Here is a 20,903-nt window from a genome sequence, read left to right as displayed (position 1 = left end):
AATATTTAACTGCATATTTAACAGCAAATATTTCAAAACAGCTTTGCTAGTTTATGGAAATTACCTGAATTGAACAAAATCTATTGTCCCTCATGTTAGATAAACTGATCGAATTTACTCTGCTGCATTCCAATCTATACAATATTCCAGAAGGTTCTGCAGCTCCGTTCACTCCCAAACTCTGTAACACAGCAGCTAAAACACCAAGTGCCACAGTCCCATCCTGCAACTGAATGCAGGAGAGCTGAGATACAAATTGGCTGCTGAGCTCTTGAAGGATTGAGAATATTAGTGGATATTTATTAGGATACTTTGGAAGCAGGATGAATATAACAGCAATATCCTGCAGCCTGGGAAAAGTTAACTCTTTGGTACAAGTTTTCACTCAGTCCTAGAAATGGGCCCATCTTCATTTTGCTTGATTTTCAGTGCAGATCTAACACAGCTCCATTTCTAATTATCACTAACCCTCAAATGCTTGATTATTCACAATTTAGGAGGTGCATGGACTTCCTTTTACAAACCTGGACATGCACTAATCCCTTGCAAAAGACAGTTGGTCCTGTCTGGTCAGGGAATAAACACTTCCAACCCCACGTCAGGGCCAGTGAAGGATACACTCTCCTGGATGGCCCCATGAGGGACTGACTATCACTAATCTCACTCAAACTTCAGGCAAAAATGAGATCAGGGTCCATTCATGGCTTTCAGCTGCTCATGTATTACAGTATGAGTCCAACACAGGAACTCAGATAAAAACATCAACAGAGCTAAAAAGAAATAGTTTTGAAATAGAAATTTGGATTCTGATGCTGATCAGAACCGCTTTGTGTTTTTCTTGTGTCACAGTCTCATGATACAACTATCTAACACTATCACTTATCTCACTCAAACTCCAGGCAAAGATTTCTGTGCTTCTATTCAACACCCTGCAATTCCAAACACCCTGTCCCAAAACCCATCTTTGTGTGCACGTCTATACTGGAGCACCACAAACTCCTGGATAAACAAGAGGAGTGTGAGGAGATGAAGGGGCAGGAGGGAGCTCAGGTGTGTGAGGATCGGCCCTTACCTGTGCCTGGTGCACTTGAACCAGTTGAGGATGTCTGTGCATCGTGTGTAGTAGATCTGGTCGAAGGGGTGAGCGTAGGATTCCTGCACGGTCACGGCGTAGCTGCGAGGGGACAGGGAGGAGGTGAGAGCCTGCCTGGGGCCACGGGAAAAGCTGCCCTGGATCTGCTGCTCATGGAACCCCAGTATTTACAACTAGAATCCTAGAAACTTTGGGTATTAGCAAAGAGAAGAAAAGGGCTTCCTTCAGCTTCATGAAAAGTCTGGAAATGCTTGGCTTCATGACTGGTGTAGGCATAGAGATATCACTGTTAGCAATAAACCATTCTCTTTTGGGAAAAATCAGGTATTACTAAAATTCATGGAAATATAGAAGGTGAATGGATATGGACAAAACCTGGGCAATTTGATGAGAAATCACAGAGCTCCAACAACAGCGAGAAGTGAGCAATCTTCCCAAACACCCTTAGCCATGCAGCAGGGTCTGTGCTCATTATTGTTTGGGCCTCTCACATGATACAGGAACCCAAATCTCGTGCTGGGGTCACTCATGGCAGAGCCCTGCCCCACAGTAGGTGTGTGCACTGCTCAGGGGACTCCTCTCTCAGATCTGGGCACAGGCCCCACTTTATCAGAGCTGCAATATCTCTGGAGAACAGCACACACATCACCTAGGCAGGTCAAGACCCAGGAGTTAGATCCTCTGGGTCACTCATTACATCGATTGTCTTAATCCTGCAGCTGATTTCCCTCTCATCAGCAGGACTGCAGCTGTGATTAAGCCCTGGGAGATTGCACCCACAAGGCAATATCAGGATATTTGCTTGGAGGGGTTGGCTGGCTTGAAATCGAAGATTGGGCTGCTCCTGCCCTGCTCCTGTCGTGTCCCTTCTAGACAAGCCAAGGCTCCCCTGGATGTTGTTCTGCCCTCTGTCACTGTTTGCTGGCTTTGACAATAATGTTTTTACTTCTGCTAATGCCAAAATATAAAATATTTACATTGCTCATTATTAATGGAAGACAGTAACACTTGCAAATCCCAATTATTATTTTATGATCTCGTTTATTATCCAGCAATAGCTCTAACAATCTTTTCCCTTTGATTTATTAACATCTAACTAACAAAGTCATCTTGGTCAGTACAACCAATCAATTTTGGTATTTAATTTTTGTTTCTCCTTGATTGGGTCTCTAGGTTGCTGACTTTCTTCAGACAAAATCAATATTTTATTCCTGTGCTCTGAATGCACTTCCAGCATGCAGACTTGCAAAATCCTTTTCTTGCATGGTTTTTGCTTCGCAGTTGCATTATCTACAAAGAGTTAATTCTCTAATTGAGGCTTCAAAACATAGTCATTAAATATGATTCTATTTTTACCTTTGTTCAGGGGTGTATTTTGCTGAAGTGTACAGCAATTCAGATTTGTGTGGAGTTGAAGCAGAGAGCAGCACTGGGAATTCAGGAAGTTAAACTGAGAAGTACAGGACCTTTAGCCTCTGCAAACAGCCCCTGCATGAGTGTGAACCCCATCAAAGGCTGTGGGTTTCTCTGTGCTCACAGGCCTGCTCTGATCCACTTTTAGGACCAGGACACTGGAACAATACAGAGAACAAGAAATTCCAGGGCCTTTCATGATCAGTGCTTTCGTTCACTCTTTGATGCCGACACGAATTTGGCAGGAAGAGCCCCAAAGTTCAGGCCAGACAAAAACAGCCTGGATGTTGCAGCAGGAAGGGCTTCAAACTTTCTTGCTGGACAACAAGCAGGAAAAAGCAGGACAGGACAAGGGCAGCATTTCTGTGGCTCTCTCCCTGATAAATGCAAACACTGCAGTGCACTCCTGTGGCCCAGACCCTGGAGGAGCTTCCCAAGGGCACAGGGGGATGTGGTCAAGAGCTGCAGCCTTAGAACCAATTCCTTGGCATGACCCAAACCCTCCAAGGCACTCAAAAGTGCTATTTCTGTAAAACAAATCTGGGCTCTTTTCTGAGACCTGGTGGTGTTTAGCAATTTATGGCTCTCAGCTTGCCTTCTAAATGTAAAAATCAGAAATGGATGGTAAAAAAATAAAGGCTGGAAAGTTACACATTACCTTTCCCAGTGACTACAAACATTTGGATCATCTGGATTTAGGGACAGAGTAGTTTGGAGCAGAAAAGCCAGAATAAGCCCTCTCAGAATCCACTGGAACAGTACATGTGCCACCATTGTTGTACCTAGATAAAGAGAAGAAAGTAGAGCCATTAAAAACAATTTTGAAGAAAATATCCTTCTAGGCCTTTTCCTCCTTACTTTTGTGCAAATCCAAATACTGTGGAGCTATTCAGAAACTGAAATACTTGAAAAAGCAATCAACTAAACAGTAAAATGCTTTAAAAGTTCAAATCCATTCTAAAAGGAATTTATACATTTAAACCTAATAAAACCAATGGTTTTGATGATTAAGCCACCCAAGATATTGATAGCCCCAATGATTCTTCCAAAGAACATTTCTGATACTGATTATTTTTATGACAGGCTGTCTGTACTGACAAATAAATCACTGAGGTATTAAAGCAATCCATTCCTCCATCAGCCTACAGGCAAGTGGGAGAATACCCAGATGCCCCCTTTGATTTATTTAAATGGGGTTTACAGGTGTCAGTATGGGCTGGGTGTGAGGCTCGTGCTTATTGCATGATGGAAGGAAAATCAATGCACTCCTCAAGCCCTGCATGGGGAACACTGAGAATTACAGAGGTCAGAGCATTGGGGCACATTACACAGAACGCTGAACATGAAATAAAAATATTTGCATTGAAGCTGGGAAAAGGATGTACAAAATTCACTGGGTATGGTCTCCTCAGCACCTTCCTGTTCATCTGTTAAATGTATTAACTTACACCTGCCCAGGGCTTTGAAACCAAAGTTGTGGTGTTGGCCTAGAAGTCTCCAATGACACCAGTCAAAAATTCAAAATAGACAGAAAATAAAATTGCCTTTTTTTTTGTAACAGCATTAGCGGTGTTAATCTGTAGAACATTAAGTCAGGAAAAATTATTTTTAAATATCCATTTCAGGCATTTACACGGACACATAATTCACCATTCAAATCAGAAGTCCTAGAAATTATTCCTGGCAACAAGATTGCCCTAAAAATAGATTGAATCTTCATATGATCATCAAAAAAACACATGGCTCATTGCCTCAGGGTCCAGAACAGCAAAGGGATGTTAAGAGGTTTGCTCTGCAGGGCCCTGATATACAGCCCAGCATAAAGAAGCCATCACAAAGCAGAGTGAAGAGAAGAGAACTGCTCAGAAATTACCTCCTGACCCAGAGCCTTCTTAGCCAGTTCAAGGACACCCATTGCCTTTAGTGGATTCCAGTCACAATCCCAATGGGAGCAATAGCTCATCTTTTAAATTATTCCTAGAGCTCTGCTAAACCCAAAGATAGGTCTTAAGCCATGTAAGTCATATTAATGTTAATTAACATGATTTAATGTTCCTCATGAAATGGGTTTAAGTCAAGGAGTGACCATTTTTTACCTGTGGGCTTTTCCAAAGTCCCACAGCAACAATGCAAAAGCTTAGTGTGGAAATCCAGAGGGCTGACGAGGCAAGGACGCATTTATGGAAAAGCCACTGCCTATCCCTGTCCTGGCCACTGCCTCTCCATGGAGGAAAAGTGTCTGGAAGGGCCGAGCTGCCAAAAATCCCAATGTTCAAACAGTGGGAGCTGTGGGGGAGCAGAGCTGAACGTTCCTGAGCACAGCTTGGACAATGGATGTGGACAAGGCAAGGGTTAACTCTGCAGGTTGGCAGCCCTTTAACACAAATCCCTCCCAAAATGTCTGTAACTGTGGCACTGGGCAGCACTGCCCAAGCACAGGAGACAAGAGTTTCTTGGCACTGTATTTCCAGGTTGTAATTTACCCTCCTTCTCCATCCTCTGCACCTTTGGTGCAGGGCAGGGCTGAGCAAATGGGGTGAGAGGAAAGCTCCTTCCGATGGACAGGGCAAAGCTGCTGCAGGAAATGCAAATCTTCAGAGGGTTTAAATCTGAGCAGAGTTCTGTGCTCAGTTTGTTAACTTCTGGAGAGCATCAACAGCCTGGGTCTGTGCTGCATTAATTACAGGCAGAAAGGCAGCCTGACTTTAAACCAGTAATTTATTGCCTGCATTTGCTTTCCATCAGTTATCAGAAACTGAAAGGTAAATAATAATTAATTCAAGGTAGAAATCAAACTTCTCCCCCACTCCAATTTCTTCTCCTCACTACCAACTGAGGCCAGTGCCCTTGAGTTCAGGGGAAAGCAAATTTTCAAGAAAGATTTGCTTAGAATATAGCAGATGCTAAGAAAAAGGCTCTTAAGATCACTTATTCCTGCTGAAAATTGCCCATTCTTTATGTTGAATTTTATATATCTTTTATATAAAAGTACTCCCTATAAAATAAAAATGAATGAGAATAGAGCCCTGCTGCCTCACTCACTCTAAAGAGAATGAGATCTAAAGCAACCTCATATTTGAATTCTGTAGTTCTCAGAGACCTCAATTTGTTTTTAAGAAAATGATGCCTCAGTTTAGTTTTTAAACCAAACAAACATCAGAGAATAATTTATAAGCCCTAATAGCACCCAGAATATTTTTGAAGTGCATTAGAAAGAGGTTCCAAATTGTTTTCTAAACTTTTATTGCTAATGCTCTGTTATTATCTGTTTGTGAGGGAGCTGCTTTGTGTCATTAATTTCCTAACTTTGTAAGTCAGACTGAAGATCAGAACCATCCAACTCCCCAAATCCAGCAGAACCTCATTCATCTCAAGTGTCTCTTTTTGTAATTCAAATGAAATATTTCACTTTGATCACTGTTAATAGAAAAGCCCTCACACCAAAATGGAATGGTTGCTATTACAGGAGTCAGAATAAAACTCTAAAAATAGAAGCACACATATTAAAAACCAATATCAAAAAAGAATCCAGTAATGACATGTAATGCTGGGCTTTCAGCTTTCACTGCTCACCACAGCACACAGGAAATTCCTGCCTCAAATTCAGGGTTTGGGACAGATTCTCCAAGGAGGCAGCACCAGCCTTGAGGGGGACGATGTCTGTAACTTCATTAGAGGTACAGCCAAATTATTCAAATATTTCCAGTGCCTGCCACTCTCCCAGGACACCAAAATAAATGACACAAAGGTTGTCTGTGCAATCCCCACATGGAATCATAACTTTTTGTCTCTCCAGGCCTGATTACTCTTTTCAGGAGTGAAAGAAGGTAATTTAGGTAAAATTTGGCAAGTCTTTCAACCCAAAGGACTACTGGGTGGTTTTTCACAAGTGCCTCACTCTGTTAATTATAACTGATTAGATATCTGCTACTCCTTAGGCCATTTTCTCCCATCTTCCTACCTTGTGAAAAATTTCAGTATTTCACCTTTAGTATTGATACAAGTCAGTGGTTCCATCACAAAAGAAAGGAAAGCTCCAAATCCTAGCTACAGAAAAACTAGTAGGTGGAAAATCATTAATTTATTTGTCTGTGGAGTCTCTTTACAAGAAACCTCCTTTGAGGAAACTGTGCTGGGGTTTGCAAAGAGCCCTTGAGATGCAGATGATCCTTTAAACCTCATGAACATCAGGGTGTGGAAAAAGCAGCTCTGATGCTCTCCTGCATCAGTGCCCCTGGGGGCAGGACCTACCTGCAAAGAAAATGAGATCTCCAAGAATCCTTGCTGGGTGAAATAAATATCCTACAAAGCTTTTCTAGTTGCTGAGGACTTGGTTTTGGTAAGATTCTTGTGAAAAAAAAAGACCAGTGTGCAGTTTAAATGGCCGAGGGAAAAAAAGGAACCCCAAACCTACAGGTTCAATTTCTCCTCTGCTTCCTTGGCTGACAGGCCTGAAAATCTAACTAAAAATGACCATTGGAGACTTTCCTGTTCAGGGCCAGAAGTGGTGAAACATTTCATTTTGACACTGCTGTCGTAAAATATTTCATAACATGACTTTGACATAAAATTCAAACAGAATTTCCAGTCCATGACAGAGTTCTAAATTGAATGTTTTTCCCTCAATTTGGGATGAAGTGAGCTCTAAACCAGGTAAAAAAACCCCTAATTTTGTGTCTGGCTGTAAGCAGAGGTGTTTTTCACTAGCACACACACCATTCTTAAATCCTTATATACTTTTGAACATCATAAAGTCTAAATGTTTATGCAGTTGCTTTACCTAGGCTGAATTTTCCCCACAAATTTCCAAGTGACGCATTTAGCAAAGAGCCACGTGAAAAAGTCTTACCTTAAAGTGCTAAAAACTCCCAGTGGGTCCTGTTTTTACAGATCCCCAGCACATGGAGACAGGGCTCATCAGCAGGAGAGTGGGAGAAAGCTCCTGGGAAGTCACTCGGCCCTGTGAGCAATCAGGAAAACCATAAAACTGGGTCAGAGGAAACGTGTTTGGGGGTGTGGAAACAAATCAAGGCAGAAATGAGACAAAACGTTTGAAATAATTCGCTATTTGTGCTATTTCAGACCAAGTGAGACCTTCTGAAGATCTACCTGCACCTTCTGGATGCACATGTTTACTTTGAGGAGCTTTCACAGGTTAAGAAGGTTTTACAAAGCCAAGTTGATTCTTCAAAAATGTATTCTAAGCATCAAGATAAATAATTCTGTTCTTAACTCTAGTTTCTACCAAACAGGAAAATGAGGTGTGCCAAAATGAAAATGGATCCTAGTATTTGTGTGGGAGCGATTGAGGAAAATGCAAGAGAGTGGTTGAGCCAGGAAACAAAAAGTTGGATTTCACTGGAGAAGCATTAAAGTGACGGAGTGTTTGCTGATTACACTATTTTAGTCTCTAAGTAGTAGCAAGCTTCCAACAAGCTGCCCTTGGTGGCATTCCTTCTTCTCATCCCATCTGAAATTTTCATGATAGTTTAGGCAAGGGATCATTTAAACACACACTTCATTTGGCTCCACATCAGATTTTGTTCGAAACAAGCTGTTATGAAAGCTAAATGAGGCCACGAGTTTCAAAACTGATCAGGGTTTTTTGGATGCCTCCATTTATGATTAATAACTTGAGATACCATGAAAGGACTGGATAATTTGCAAAGCTCAGGATACCTGCTCAGAACAGCTTGTTTTAATCTGGGCAGTCAAGAACAAACCCATTCTACCTCACCAGTCACCTCTAAAAGTTGTTGTCATGACCAACAGAAATATTGTCAGTGACAGGTTGTGGTTTTGTTTGTTTTTTAATGAAAATTTAAAGCTGTTTTTAAAAGATAAACACTTCCAGGAAGGATCAGGTACTGAATACAAAAGCACTGACAATGTGATTCTTATCACCTGAGCACAGAGAAATTCAAGTGATGGAAGAAGTAGCAGAAACAGCAGACTGTGCCCTGGGCTGCTGTGTTCCCTCTGCTGGCTCCTTGCAGGAGACAGGAGACAAGAATTAACATGTAATTAACATGACTTGGGAAATGAAAGAATAAACACAAAAGTCTCAGATTTTCACAGTTTATGGGGAAATCCTGCACCCTGTGTGCTCAGTCTCCACAGCCACCACCTCTGCTACATCATCCTGTGAAGTGGGTGCTGTTCAGTACCAACAAAGGAACCAATTCCACTTCCAAGGTCTCATTTTGAAGTGGTTCTGTTTTAAAGCCTGAATAAACACGCCAGGGTCATAATTGCTGCAGAGCCCTCACGACTCTCCCTCATACTCTCTGAACCACAGCTGCTCGGTTTTCCAAAACTGCGTTTGGGACTGATTTCAATGGGATCTGAACATCCAAAACTCTTGAGCTGCTTTAAATGTCTAAGCTCTAAAATACATCAGTGTGAGTTGTACTTGATAGAGAGAACATTGTTCCGGGGATAACTTATGGAGTCTGCAGATCTGCCTCAGTGCTAACGCTTTTCTGAGCTGACTTCTGGAGTCATCAGGAGCTTGGCCACAGCTAAGTGAGAATAAATAATGAAGTAAGTGCTGCTTAATCTATCAAATGTTATTTTTGGAAGCTCAAGATTGTTCCTTCTGTGCTCTCAGAGGAAAACTGGGTCAAAATACCACAGAGATGTGTCAGAGGCAAGGAATCTGGGCAATTACTTCAGTTATGGCTAATGAAATATGTTTATTAAGACAAAGGCTGGAGGATGTGTCTGGGCCTCTGTTTAAATCACACTGGCAAAGATTTCAGGCTGGACACTGCCTCAGCAGAGTGGGCTGGGCTGGGGTGGCTCAAATTCCACCCAAGTTCTGCATCCAGTGTTTCCATCTGAGCCCACAGACAGCAGCAGGCTCTGGAACTTCAGGTGGAATTAAGGACAGGCAAGTTCTCAAAGTCTCAGTATCTTCCCCAGGGGAAGAGGACGGGCCAACCTGCCAGGTGCTTTGAAAATAAGCTTGTTACAAACTGAGAAGTGTTAATACACTGAAGCAACAATGTGCAAACATGTTTGGCATTCCCCATCCACTCCATGAGATTATCATCAGCATACAAAGAGGAGCAGCCTGGATTTTGTCAATGCTTACACAAACTCCATGAACACTTGTGCAAAGCACAACTATCCGTCCAAAAAGCTATTATTCACTACAATGCTAAACTTCTTTTTCTTAAAGAATTGATCACTTAATCAATAGTCCAGCAGAAATATAATGAAAATATTGCATTAACAACACCTAAAAACACTGCTGAACCAGTGCCCAAATCCACATAACTGCTGGCTCCTTGTCAGAAAGGTTGGCTTGGAAAAAGATTTTCTGTGATTTCCTGCCCATAATTTCGTACTTGTGGACTTGACTACCAGTGTAGAACTGGAAGCCAGCCCTTTGAACATTTGGCCCTTGAAGTTATCAATCCAAGCTCAAGCCCACTGAAATGTGTTCCTGGTAGTGCCTCAGCCTGAGCTGTCCTTGCAAGCCCTGCCAGCCAGGACTGGCGTTCCTTCTGCCAAAGGCAGCCTGGTGCTGGAGGCCACAAAGGCAAAACCCTGAAGGATCTCAACACAGACATTGTCCTGCAGGCTGGGAGACCCTTCTGGGGCAGCTCCCTCTGCAGCCTCTCCGTTAAAACATGGAAAACAAGGAAAGTCAGGAAGAGGCACTTAGTGCCTTTGGCTGCCCCCTCCACCTGAGAGCTGCTGCAGGCATGGCCAGGGTGACAGTTCTGGTTTCTTTTTCCCTTTGCCAAGGTCAGGATGAACAACTTGGGAAATGTCAAGTTCGAGTTGGGACTTGGAAGGTTTATTATATCTCATCTATTTACAGTATTTACAGACTCACAAGCTGTGAGCTCAGATCCCAAAATCCAGATTTCCAGGATTCCAACAGACAGGAGGGAGTCAGGCTGGGTGTCCTCCCCACTGCTCCAGAGCTCTCAGTGGAATGTTGGAGCTGCTGGAAGCTGTGTGGGGGCTCACACTGGCTCCTGACTGAACATGTATTTATATTCCCCATCCCATGCCTTTTCAGAGAAGCCTCCACAGACATTCCATCAGGAGGGAAAGTGGCTGCCACTCATCAAAAAGCTCCTCTCTGAGAAGCCAAATGAGCCTGAATTGAGCTCACACCCAGCCACCCACCCAACCCTTGTGCAAGATGGCAAACAATTACAGCATATGCTTCCTTAGACTTGGAGCAACAAAGACCTCGAATCCCCAGAACACCCGGGATAAATAAAGCAACACAAGTGTTGCAGCCATGCCCAGATGAGGAATAACATTTCTCGATACTTAGTTTAAAAACCTCAACTATTTAGTTCAATGGACTTTTTACAGCATTTAAAGAGTGCACATAAAGTTGACCTGAAAATGAAAGTAACAAGCAATAAAATAAAAGGATGTTCAATAGACACACTGCAAAATAAATTAACTGTAATCTGTGAAAATGCTGTGAAAGTCAGAAAAAAAAGGTGTTTGAAAATGTAAAATATCCTTTACAGTTATATGTTTTTAAAAATGACTTCTATTTGTCAAGAACAATTGACCCTTTCTTTTTGTCTTCATTTATCTCAGAGAAAAATAAAATGAAACAAACAGCAAAAAAGTCCCAAGTACAGTGAACAGCTGAGCCAGGGACAAATTAAGTAACACAGATTGATGGCTGTTGATCTACAGCAGGACCATCACATCCCAATGCTACAGCTCATATTTCTTTTAAAGACCCATCTCTTATTTTCCAGAAACAGAGCAGTATTTATGGGAGAAGGCTGATTTGCAAGCCTTGGACTGCACTGAGAATCCAGGTTCAGTTCTTCCAGTCTGGCTTTAAAGTTGGTGAGTTCCTTGGACTTTCAAGGTACCAATCCAAAGAAAATGAAACCAAACACTGGAATAAAATGAACATAGAAATTAAACATGTATTTTTTAAAAATGATGGAGACAGAGAAAAGCTTTTAATCTTCAGTATCTTCACCAGGCAGAAAGGAAACAATGTTTGCTGCCTCTGCATCTCCACCTTTACTGACCCCACTGGCCCAACAGCACATTATCCTCAGCTCCTCTCCTGGGGCTTTTCCCAGAGCTTTATCTCCCCTGGCATTCCCTATTACAGCAGCACACAGGTTTCCTCCTCCTGCACTCCATTCCCCTCTCTGCCTCTTGAAACCTTAATCTAAGAGGTTTTAATTTCATAGCTATTAAAGACATTGATATCCCAGACAGAACATAACTTTTTCTGTGGATGTCTGGTAAGTATAAGATAAACGTTCAATCAATTTTTAGATTTCTAATGGCTTAAGAATTAGAGTGGCCAAGTAAAAACTGCCAATTTTACTTGAAATACAAGAGGTTTCCTCAGAAGCTGCAATAATCCTTTGTGCTTTCCTGTGTTTCTTTCAGACACATCTGGAACACTGTCAATACTGGAGGATTGATACTTGGTTCAATCAAAGCCTCAAGTAGAGATCCACAAAATTTATCTGGTTTTCAGAGCATGCACAAATCTGTCTGAGAATCAGGCTGGTGTGCTCAGGTGCCTGGCTCCAAACTGCCAGATTCCAACATGGAAAACAGGGTGAACAGATGTGCCCTTTGCTAGGAGAGAAAGTGATGCCATGGAGGAGGTGTGTGAAGAGGATCTTTGCAATCCCTGCTGGATTCCCCTGTGGACCAGGCTGGGCATCAAGGGCTGGATCTGGCTGGGGAAAGTCTCTGCAAGAAGTAAAATATCTCTGCAGTCCAGACTTGAACTTGGACCTCTCAACCAGGCAGCAGTGAGGGTCTCACACCACAGAGGCCCCTGACCAGTGCCAGAGCAGCGGCTGCAGCCCCACTGAGAGAGGTCTCAGTGGCTGAGATGGGCGAGAGCAGCGGCTGCAAACGCTCTCTGATAACAGCCAGGCCCTACAGCTCTGTGTCTGCTCTCTCCTCTGTGCACAGCTGAGAAACACAGACCGTGCCCAAAACTCCCAGCAGATCCAAACAGTCCTCCAAAATATCCTCACCTTTCCAGGAACCATCAGAGACCCTGTTAGAGCAGTAACTGCAGAGATAAACGAGAACATGACCCCAGCCTTATTTAATTTTACATCACTACGCAAAGCTCTCGACTCTGCTGTCTCCATGACCTACTTTATCTATTGTTTATTTATTTTTTTTCTTCTTCCAGGAAACTCTTCATTAGGGATAAAAGTACCTGGCTTACAGTAACAGGGCACTGTGCAAAATGTCTGTCAAAAAGTCAGGGGAGGAACGCTCATAAACACATCAGAAAGAGCAAACCCACAGAGAACTGCGGGATTGCAAAGGAGTAGCTCAGGTAGAAGAAAGGCAAAGAAGATGCACGGGCCAAAGTCTCTGCTGGTGTAAATGGCTGAAGTCCAGTGAGTTCACTGTGCCAGTTTGAATCTGGGGAGGACTCGGATGTGCCAGCTCAGTCTGATGCAGATGGCACTGGAGCTACTCAGGTTAGAGCCAGAGTCTGTTTTCTGGCAGGAAAACGGAGCTGGGAAAACCACTATGGACAAACCAGACCTGAACAACTGGTGCGTGCAACTGCCTTGGCTTCTTCTTCCTCCTCTTCCTAAATTTGACACTAAAAACTTATTTAACTGCTTTGAAAAAAAGGTTAATGAAAATTATAAAAGAGGGAGTTTATGAGGAAATCTTAGGACTTAATTTCCACCATTTTCAGGTGTACTAACTAAGGGTTTTTCCTACCAGGTAAGACAATCAGTTTTCTCTCTGTGCTCTTTCCACATCATGTATGTACCATCTGCTGAGTGCTCTTACTGAGCCCTCTCTGTAGCTTTCTCTCAGCTCCACTGCTCTCAGATGACCAAGGACAACACTTCATCACCAATCCTTTATCAATCTCTCTGCAGAGGCCAAAAATGCAGATCTTAAAAATTACTTCTACATCTTTGAACTTGGTGTACTAAGTTTAACACAGCTCACGGTGTGTTGAGGTTCTCTGAGCAAACATCACTTATCCTGCTAAACAAAACCAGACCTGAGCCCTCCTCTCCACAAAGTGGGCACACGAGGTGCTGGCTGGCAGGAAACAAGGGAGCTCCCCATTTTCCTCTCCCATCAAACAACATCTTCAGCACAGCTAGAAAAAAAGCACAAGCCTCAAGACTTTTGGTGTTGTTAGCACCACACTTGTGGAAAACTTCTAAGTGTGAGCTGATGTTGATCTCCCTTGCAGAGCACAGCAGTAATGAAGGTTTTCTAAGCTCCCCACAGATTATTCCCCTCCTTCACCTGCTCCAGTTCTTTAGGAACATGCTACGAGTTCTGTTTCCCTCTTCAGGCATTTTCCTGACCATCATCTTCTGGGTGTCGTTATCTCACACACTGCTGTCCAAAACTCCTCTGGAGAATTCCCCTCAGAATTCTACGGGAACCTCTTCCCATATCAACCACTTGCCACATTCCCTACACAGAACTCACCACAGGCAGTTGTATCTCTATTTATTTAAACTTCAACCCAACTCACTCGGTCTCCAAGGGAACCTGTGCAGTTTCTGTGCTCTTTGCTATGAATTCCAGCACCTGCTGGGACTGCAGGAGTGCCATGAGCTGTGGGTAAAGGGTCAAGATTGTATAATTTAGTGATCTCTCCTTCGCCACAGAACAAACAAGTTTTCTCTGTGCATGAAGATGTTTGAGTGGAAGCAGGAGAGGTGATTGTAAACTCTCTTCTGGCCACTCATTAGAATCTCAGTAGCCTGCACTCCACTCTTGTGTCTTAGCACCTGTTCCTCCTCCTTCCCCCTTCCATGGCATTGCTTCCTTTTCATGGAATTCTTTTCTTCAGATATGGTGAAGCCAAACTCCAGCTCATCTCCCTCTAACCCAAATTTCCCATGATTTACTGCTGCTGTAGCTGGGCCCACAAAGCTGGAGATGTTTTACAGGTGTGGATGAGCCAGGGAAATCATTGTCCAATTAAAAATCTGCCACAGGGGTAAAGAGAAAAACACAACACCAAAACACCTGAATAAATCACTGATTACTGGTTTATAACCTGAGCCATTCAAAGAACGCTTTGCTGCTTACACTGATTTTTGAGGAATGTGCTGCTAATACACCTTGAAATATCCTTTGGGGTTTCTACCAAGCGGAAAGGACGCCACAGTGCGTCCTCCTCGTCTGCTGAGGAATAAAACTCCTCATCCTCTGCCAAAGCAGGCTCAGGCACAAACAGATACAGGCACAGGACGTGTTTTGCTCGTCTGTTTATTTGTTTAAGCTTGGAGCCCACCCACCAGCCCAGACATTCATTTCTCAGCCTGTTTCAATTCTTTGATTTGTTAACTAGGAAGTCAAACAGAAGGTGGGAGTAAGAATGAGTAGGTGGGAACCAAAGCAGTCAGAAGTTTTTAGAATGTTACTCTAGGAGGTTAAAAATCTGAAAATCGGAAGTTGATTTTAAAAGATTACAATTAACTTCTCATTTTTCAGACGTCTTATTTTTTTTAGAATACTGACTCTGATCAAGATTTTCATCTGTCTGTAAATTACTCCTCTGAAGGATTTAGTCAGAATCCTCAAACCTTTAACAGCTCAATGAAAACAGGCACAAAAGGCCAGCTGGAGTCTGGGTAGTGGTTAGCTCTAAAAGATGTTCAAACTTCACGATCTAAACAAAATATTTACGAGTAATATCTCACCTTATTATCATGAATTGAGAGTAAATTGAAATTTCATGCAACTGAATGGGCTAATCACATACACAGACACATACTTTAAAATCTAGGCTTTTCATGTTCTTAAGTATAAGCAATTAAGGGTAAGAGTAACGTTTCATAATTATGTCATTGATCTCAATTCCTTTTCATTTTCCTATGAAAGCACTAAACTTACATAAGACACATCTGAGGTTGCTCCTGTTGCTCAGATCCGCATTTGTTCTAATCAAATATTCACCTCATGGCTTGTTTTGGGTTTGGGGTTTTTTTCAGTTTTTGCCTTCACATGAAATTAAAATTTGGAAAGTCTGAATGTATCATTAACTTTGAAAAAAGTACTAAAAACTCATTTAAAAAAAAAAGTCACAGGGAGCTATGGGAAATTCTGTCTTAGGCTGGCCTACTAATTAAAATCAACTATGCCACATTATTTCCACTGTTCAAAAGTATCCGCCTACAGATCTAAAATCTTTTCGGAATGATTAAAATCAGGAGTAAAAAACCCCAAATCTCTTTCCTCTTTCATGTGGAGCCACACAGAACACACTTTTGCAGCTTTCAGAGTCCATTAAAGCATCACCTTTGAAAACAGATGCACAAGCAGGCCCAGGAGTGATTTATGGGAGGCTCAGAACTGCCAGCGACTCCTCATGTTCAAAGCACCCCCAGCAGGCTCAGCAAGGTCCACTCTGGATCCCTTGTAATGAGGATTCTCCAGTCCAGAAAATCAATAATATAATTAGTAAATGCTACGTTATTTCTCAGAATTTTGCCGCAGCTTATCACCTTTGATCAAGCAGAGTTGACTGCTAATGACATTTAATATTAATTAATGAAAATGCATGTGATAAAAAGTTCTTTGGAGGACTATCTAATCATGTGCCATAAAAAATGAAGTCTGTAATAACTGCAATTTATGTTTAGATCAATGGCTATTGTTTAGGCCACTCTGAGAAGAGGTTGGGGTTATGAGTTATCTTTAGCTCCGCTTTCTCCTGCCTGACTGAGCCACTTAGAGCAGATGAGCCTCGTCATTAATGAGTTTTGTCTCATTTACAGCACCAAGGGCTGCAGGTAAACCCTTCCTCAGCTCTGGGACAGCACCCACAGAATATTTGATGGAATTCACTTCTCTTTTGACAATGGATGATTGACAGCAAACCATCACGACTGAAGGGACTGACAAAACAAATAACTGTGGAGATTAGGCAGCCTTTCAAAGGAACAACTGCAATCCTTAGGGAACAATGATTATGGAAAGGCAAAGTATTTCATTAACTCATAGAAATGCAGCACTTTGCTACTTCTCGCTTTAACTGCATGAGACCCCAGCTATTGAGAAACATTTACATTTTAAAATATTCCAGTTTGATGTAACATGTCTAAGTAACTTCTCATGATTGTCAGGCACAGGAGAAAGGCAAAGGGAAATTTTTCATTATTATGAAACACTGTAGGATTCAGCAGAAACATCGTACCTGGTTTAATAAATCTGGCTCTAAACTAGAAAGGAAAGGTGGAGTAAATACCTTGTGTCAACACCATAGGGCAGTCTATAGTTAATATGTCATGTCAGTTAGGTCCCATTTCTTAAGACATTGTGGTTTTGGGGATAAATATACATAAATTGGGAAACATACATCCTAATGCTCTTGCTTTTTATCAGCCATGTACAGTAACTGGCCCCTGGGTTTGGTGAGATTACTCAAATCCCATAATCTGAGTGCACACCTGATTTGCAGCAGCCTTTTCCAGTGCAGGTGTGTAAAAAAGGAACAGCTGTCCTATGATCTCCCTCTTCTGTCTAATAACCATACACAGAAGTATAATAACACTCAGAAATTGTCAATATTCTTACAGCAGCTCCATTAATTCCACATAGGACATTCCCTGTTGTTCCCTGGCACACTCTCATCAGTGTGAGTGGAGAACACTGAATTTAGAAGTAGACTAAGGTTTTCAATGCTCTCAATTCCTGGGAAAAAATTATAACCTTGCTTCATCTCTCCCAGTTTGGTTTGTTTTGAAAGACAACGTGTGAAATTGCTGAGAGCAGACCATTGGCTAAATAGGTGCCACTTGTTCTTGCCCCAGATGTGAAGGAGCTGGTTGCTCTCAATACAAAGTGATTAATGATTGCTTGCAATCAGCCCTGGAAATCATTGGCATTGAGTGACAGAATGATCTGTGACATCACACAGCCTCACATCTGATGCTTGCTCTCGTGCTGCCATTTTTGGCACCGTGAGTGGGCTCCAAAAAATAATGGCCTTTATGATGTTCATGAATAAACAAGTTTTCATATGAGAGAGGTTTCTATTTCTTTCTGCCAAATTTATTGCTCTGTTCTCTCATGACTTCTCCCATCCCCACTCCACCTTGTAGGAACACTGCTTTGTACAAAGGTTCTGACATTTTTCCATCTCTGCACAAAAATACCTCATTGAATCCGTCCTGGAACACCTGACTGACACCAGATCTCTCTCCTCTGTCAAGTCCAAATGATGAGCCCCTACCTCACAGCAAAGATTCACATTATTTTAGCTAATTGCAGTTAATCTTTGCAGTTGCTGTATTAAATCTCTTGCTGTTTTTACCGTGCACAAGGTCATCCAGTTCTTCCTCTGTTAAAACCCACTGATACTGAGAAGCTCATTAGTCCCCCAGATTATTCATGGAGTGCCATTTGAGCAAGCAAGAAACAGGCAAGAACTCTGATATCTCATCTTTTCTCAGCTGAAAATCCCAAAACATAATAAACACGGAAAAAACCCACAAAGGATTCTAGAGTCAAGCATTCAAGTTACCAAATTCTTCTTAATCTCATCAAATTGTCTTTTATCATCAAAACTTTACATCTAGAAAATAGAAATACAGCCTCTGGATGCTGCATTCATATTAATTAGGTGCTAAAGAGAATTTCATGAAGAAATAGCTGGATGCTCATAATTCAGTATACAACAGTGAAACTCAGCTTGATAAACCTGCTCCTTGTATTTCATCATTTGCATTTTGCTTCAGTGTAAGGTGTAGAAGCACAAACAACAGGGAAGAGCTCCAGCTTGGTAAATAATCTGAGGAAATTTTTAGAGAGGTTTTTCTTGGCCCAGTCTGCAGTGGGTCCTTGTGCTCAGTGCTCAGCACAACCAGTACAACCAGTATGACCAGTACAACCAGTATGACCAGTACAGGGCAGCTGGTGAGTGCTGGGAGCCACGGCAGGAAGGAAATGATGTTTAAGTCTTAAGGAAAGGATGGAACAACATCCTAAGTGTCAGAGCGATTTTGCACGGTGGTAGTTGAACACCTGAAGTGTTGCTTGTTTTTGCAGCAGGATTGTTCCCAGTTTCTCTCTGCTCAGCTCTGAATCAGCTCGGAGATGTGTCATAAACAACGTTCGCCTCAAAGAGCCGCGTGGGCCAGCGCCGAGGAGGGACTTAATGAGGAGACAGGAGTTCCGTAAAAAAATAAAAATAAAGAGCTTGGTTCATTTTCTGTAAACATCTGGGTTGTAAATAACCGTAGGCAGGATAGTATTAGACTGCCTCTGACTTAACGTCATAAAGATTGAGCTCTTAATTTTAATTTAAAGCTGCCGTAATTTTCGGTTTGCATGGGAACATAATCTTACAGTCTGTTAGGAGGTAGCTCAGAAATGTAGCACAAATTATAACATTCTTACACTTTTCACAGGAAAAACTGAGTAAACATCTGTATTTGTCAGGTATTGTTAAAGGATTTGCGTAGTTCAGTAGCAGTGCACAAAGAAAGTTTGATTTCAAAATAAAAACCCAGACAACTTACTTAATATATCAATTTTCCAGATTCAAAACAGTTTAATTATTTTCATGGGCTAAAAGAAATCTTTAAAAAAAATGTGAGGTATAAAAGTATAATTTGTTTCCAATGGTAAATCCTTCCAAAAACCACAGGGAAAGAGACTCAGGATGCAGAAATCATTAATGGTGGAGCAATTGCTGAGTTCTATTCCTAGAAACAAAGAAATAAGGCTACAGCTGGCTCCCAGGGGCAGGTGAGTTCTGGCTGACCTGGCAGGAGGACTCTGAAAAGGCTCATTCAGAATCTAATCAAACTGCTGGTGTGGGGAAGATAAGGCTTGAGTATAATCTTCTAGAAAATACTCTTTAAATGGTTCCAGTCACATTTTTCTACTTGATGTCTTTCTTCAAGTTATTTTGATTCCTGCTTTCATTTCCTGGAACTGCCCTCGAAGAGCCAAGCGAGTCCCTGGCAGCAGCAGGGGCCCAGGCAGGGATGGATGTGCAGGAACAGGACCCGAGAGGAGCTGACCCCTCTGCAGGAGTGTGGAGAACATCCACACCCCACACCTTGCTCAAGCCCAAAAGGGAAAAATCCAGCCCTAGCAGGGACCACAAGGCAAAGAGAGCACCAATCCAACCTCTAGGGAAACAAATCTCCTTGCAGGGCTGGTGGGAGCCCAGCCTGGCTCGTTCCTGATGAGGAAAACGCTCACTCCACGTGGATGTGGACATGGAACCTCAAGGGTGTTCAGTGCCTCTTCATTTTGTTGGAAAATATTACACAGTAGGAACAAAGCTCTAATGCAATTTTCCTTTACCTGATTCCTAAGGAATCCTGCGGAGTCCTGAAAAAGCAAATCCACCCATGGGAACTCCTTCTTTCCCTGATGTGGGTGATAAGCCAGAAAGTTTTTGGGCACCGGGCCAGGGGGAGGGAGCAGGGACAAAGAAATGAATAAGAGTAGAGGTAATTATAGCACTTATTCCGATTAAGTGCAGATCACCAATGAACTCTTTTGCCACTTGTTTTCTCCTCAGGGAAATCTCACTTTCCCAGCTTTAATTTAATCATGGGAAAAATATGTCAAGTATTGATTATAACTAGAAACGAAAGTCTACTACAAGCATGTTCACATTAACACTTTCACTCAGACATGACCTGGAAGAAATCCTCTGTTTGTCTTTCTTCATCCTGATTCCTGAACAGACTGTCTTACAGAGAACAGCATGTTCAAACTTACAAACATCAGTTTGGGTGATGAAAAGTCCAGGAGGGAATTTGTTAAACAACTAAATTTATGTTGCTTGTAATTCTAAGTATAACCAAAAGACACATCTTCCAGCTCTGAGAGCAGAACACAATAAAGCCTCTGAGGAAGTGCTGCATATCAACACAGATTTCAATTTATTGCAGTTTGAAATAATATTCCAGTCAAGTCCAAAAGCCAGAGGATTTGTCAGAAACGTTGTGAAAATCCTAAAATGGTGCTGTTTGTTCATGACCCTCGAGAAATGAAAGAAACAAGTGACACACAGTCACAATGCATTAGACTGTAAAGCAGGAACAGGAAATTAATGGATGGAAGATTCTAAAAGTGACCCTCTGCCACTTCTCCACACCTGCCCACCCAGGCCACCCTCTGCCCTTTGCTCTTTTGTCCGTTCCAGACTCACATTGATGGCACATTTTGAAACTCATCAGTCTTAGAGAAAAGCAATATGTACCTTCAGGTCCTTGAGGAAGTTCCCAAGATGTCAGAGATCTCAAATTAATTCAGACCTTTCAGAGGAGAAGTAACAGTGCATGCTTTACCACACTGCTTATAATAGTTTGTGTCATATTGTAGCCCCTAAACTCATTTAGAGAGGCAGAAGTCCAAGCCCCTGGCCTTGATCAAGAACAGGCCTGTGAAACTG

The 20,903-nt window shown here is 42.1% G+C and overlaps 1 protein-coding gene across 7 annotated transcripts in view; it reads right to left on the bottom strand.

Annotated features, from left to right (window-relative positions):
• The window catches only part of MEGF11 (multiple EGF like domains 11), a 251,691-nt gene that overhangs the window by 189,155 nt on the left and 41,633 nt on the right, over nt 1-20,903 (bottom strand). For all 7 annotated transcript variants that reach the window (XM_063413057.1, XM_063413059.1, XM_063413061.1 and 4 more), the window contains exons 2-4: nt 7,356-7,466; nt 3,165-3,288; nt 1,073-1,174 (exon numbers count right to left, since the gene is read on the bottom strand). In XM_063413057.1, the coding sequence (XP_063269127.1) occupies nt 1,073-1,174; nt 3,165-3,280 (218 nt within the window). In that variant the 5' untranslated portion in view covers nt 3,281-3,288; nt 7,356-7,466. The remainder of the gene's footprint in view (nt 1-1,072; nt 1,175-3,164; nt 3,289-7,355; nt 7,467-20,903) is intronic.

The sequence above is a fragment of the Prinia subflava genome, chromosome 15 (genome assembly GCF_021018805.1).
Source record: "Prinia subflava isolate CZ2003 ecotype Zambia chromosome 15, Cam_Psub_1.2, whole genome shotgun sequence".
NCBI lineage: Eukaryota > Metazoa > Chordata > Aves > Passeriformes > Cisticolidae > Prinia > Prinia subflava.
The sequence above is the reverse complement of the archived record's forward strand: the minus strand, read 5'-3'. Positions and strand labels throughout refer to the sequence as shown.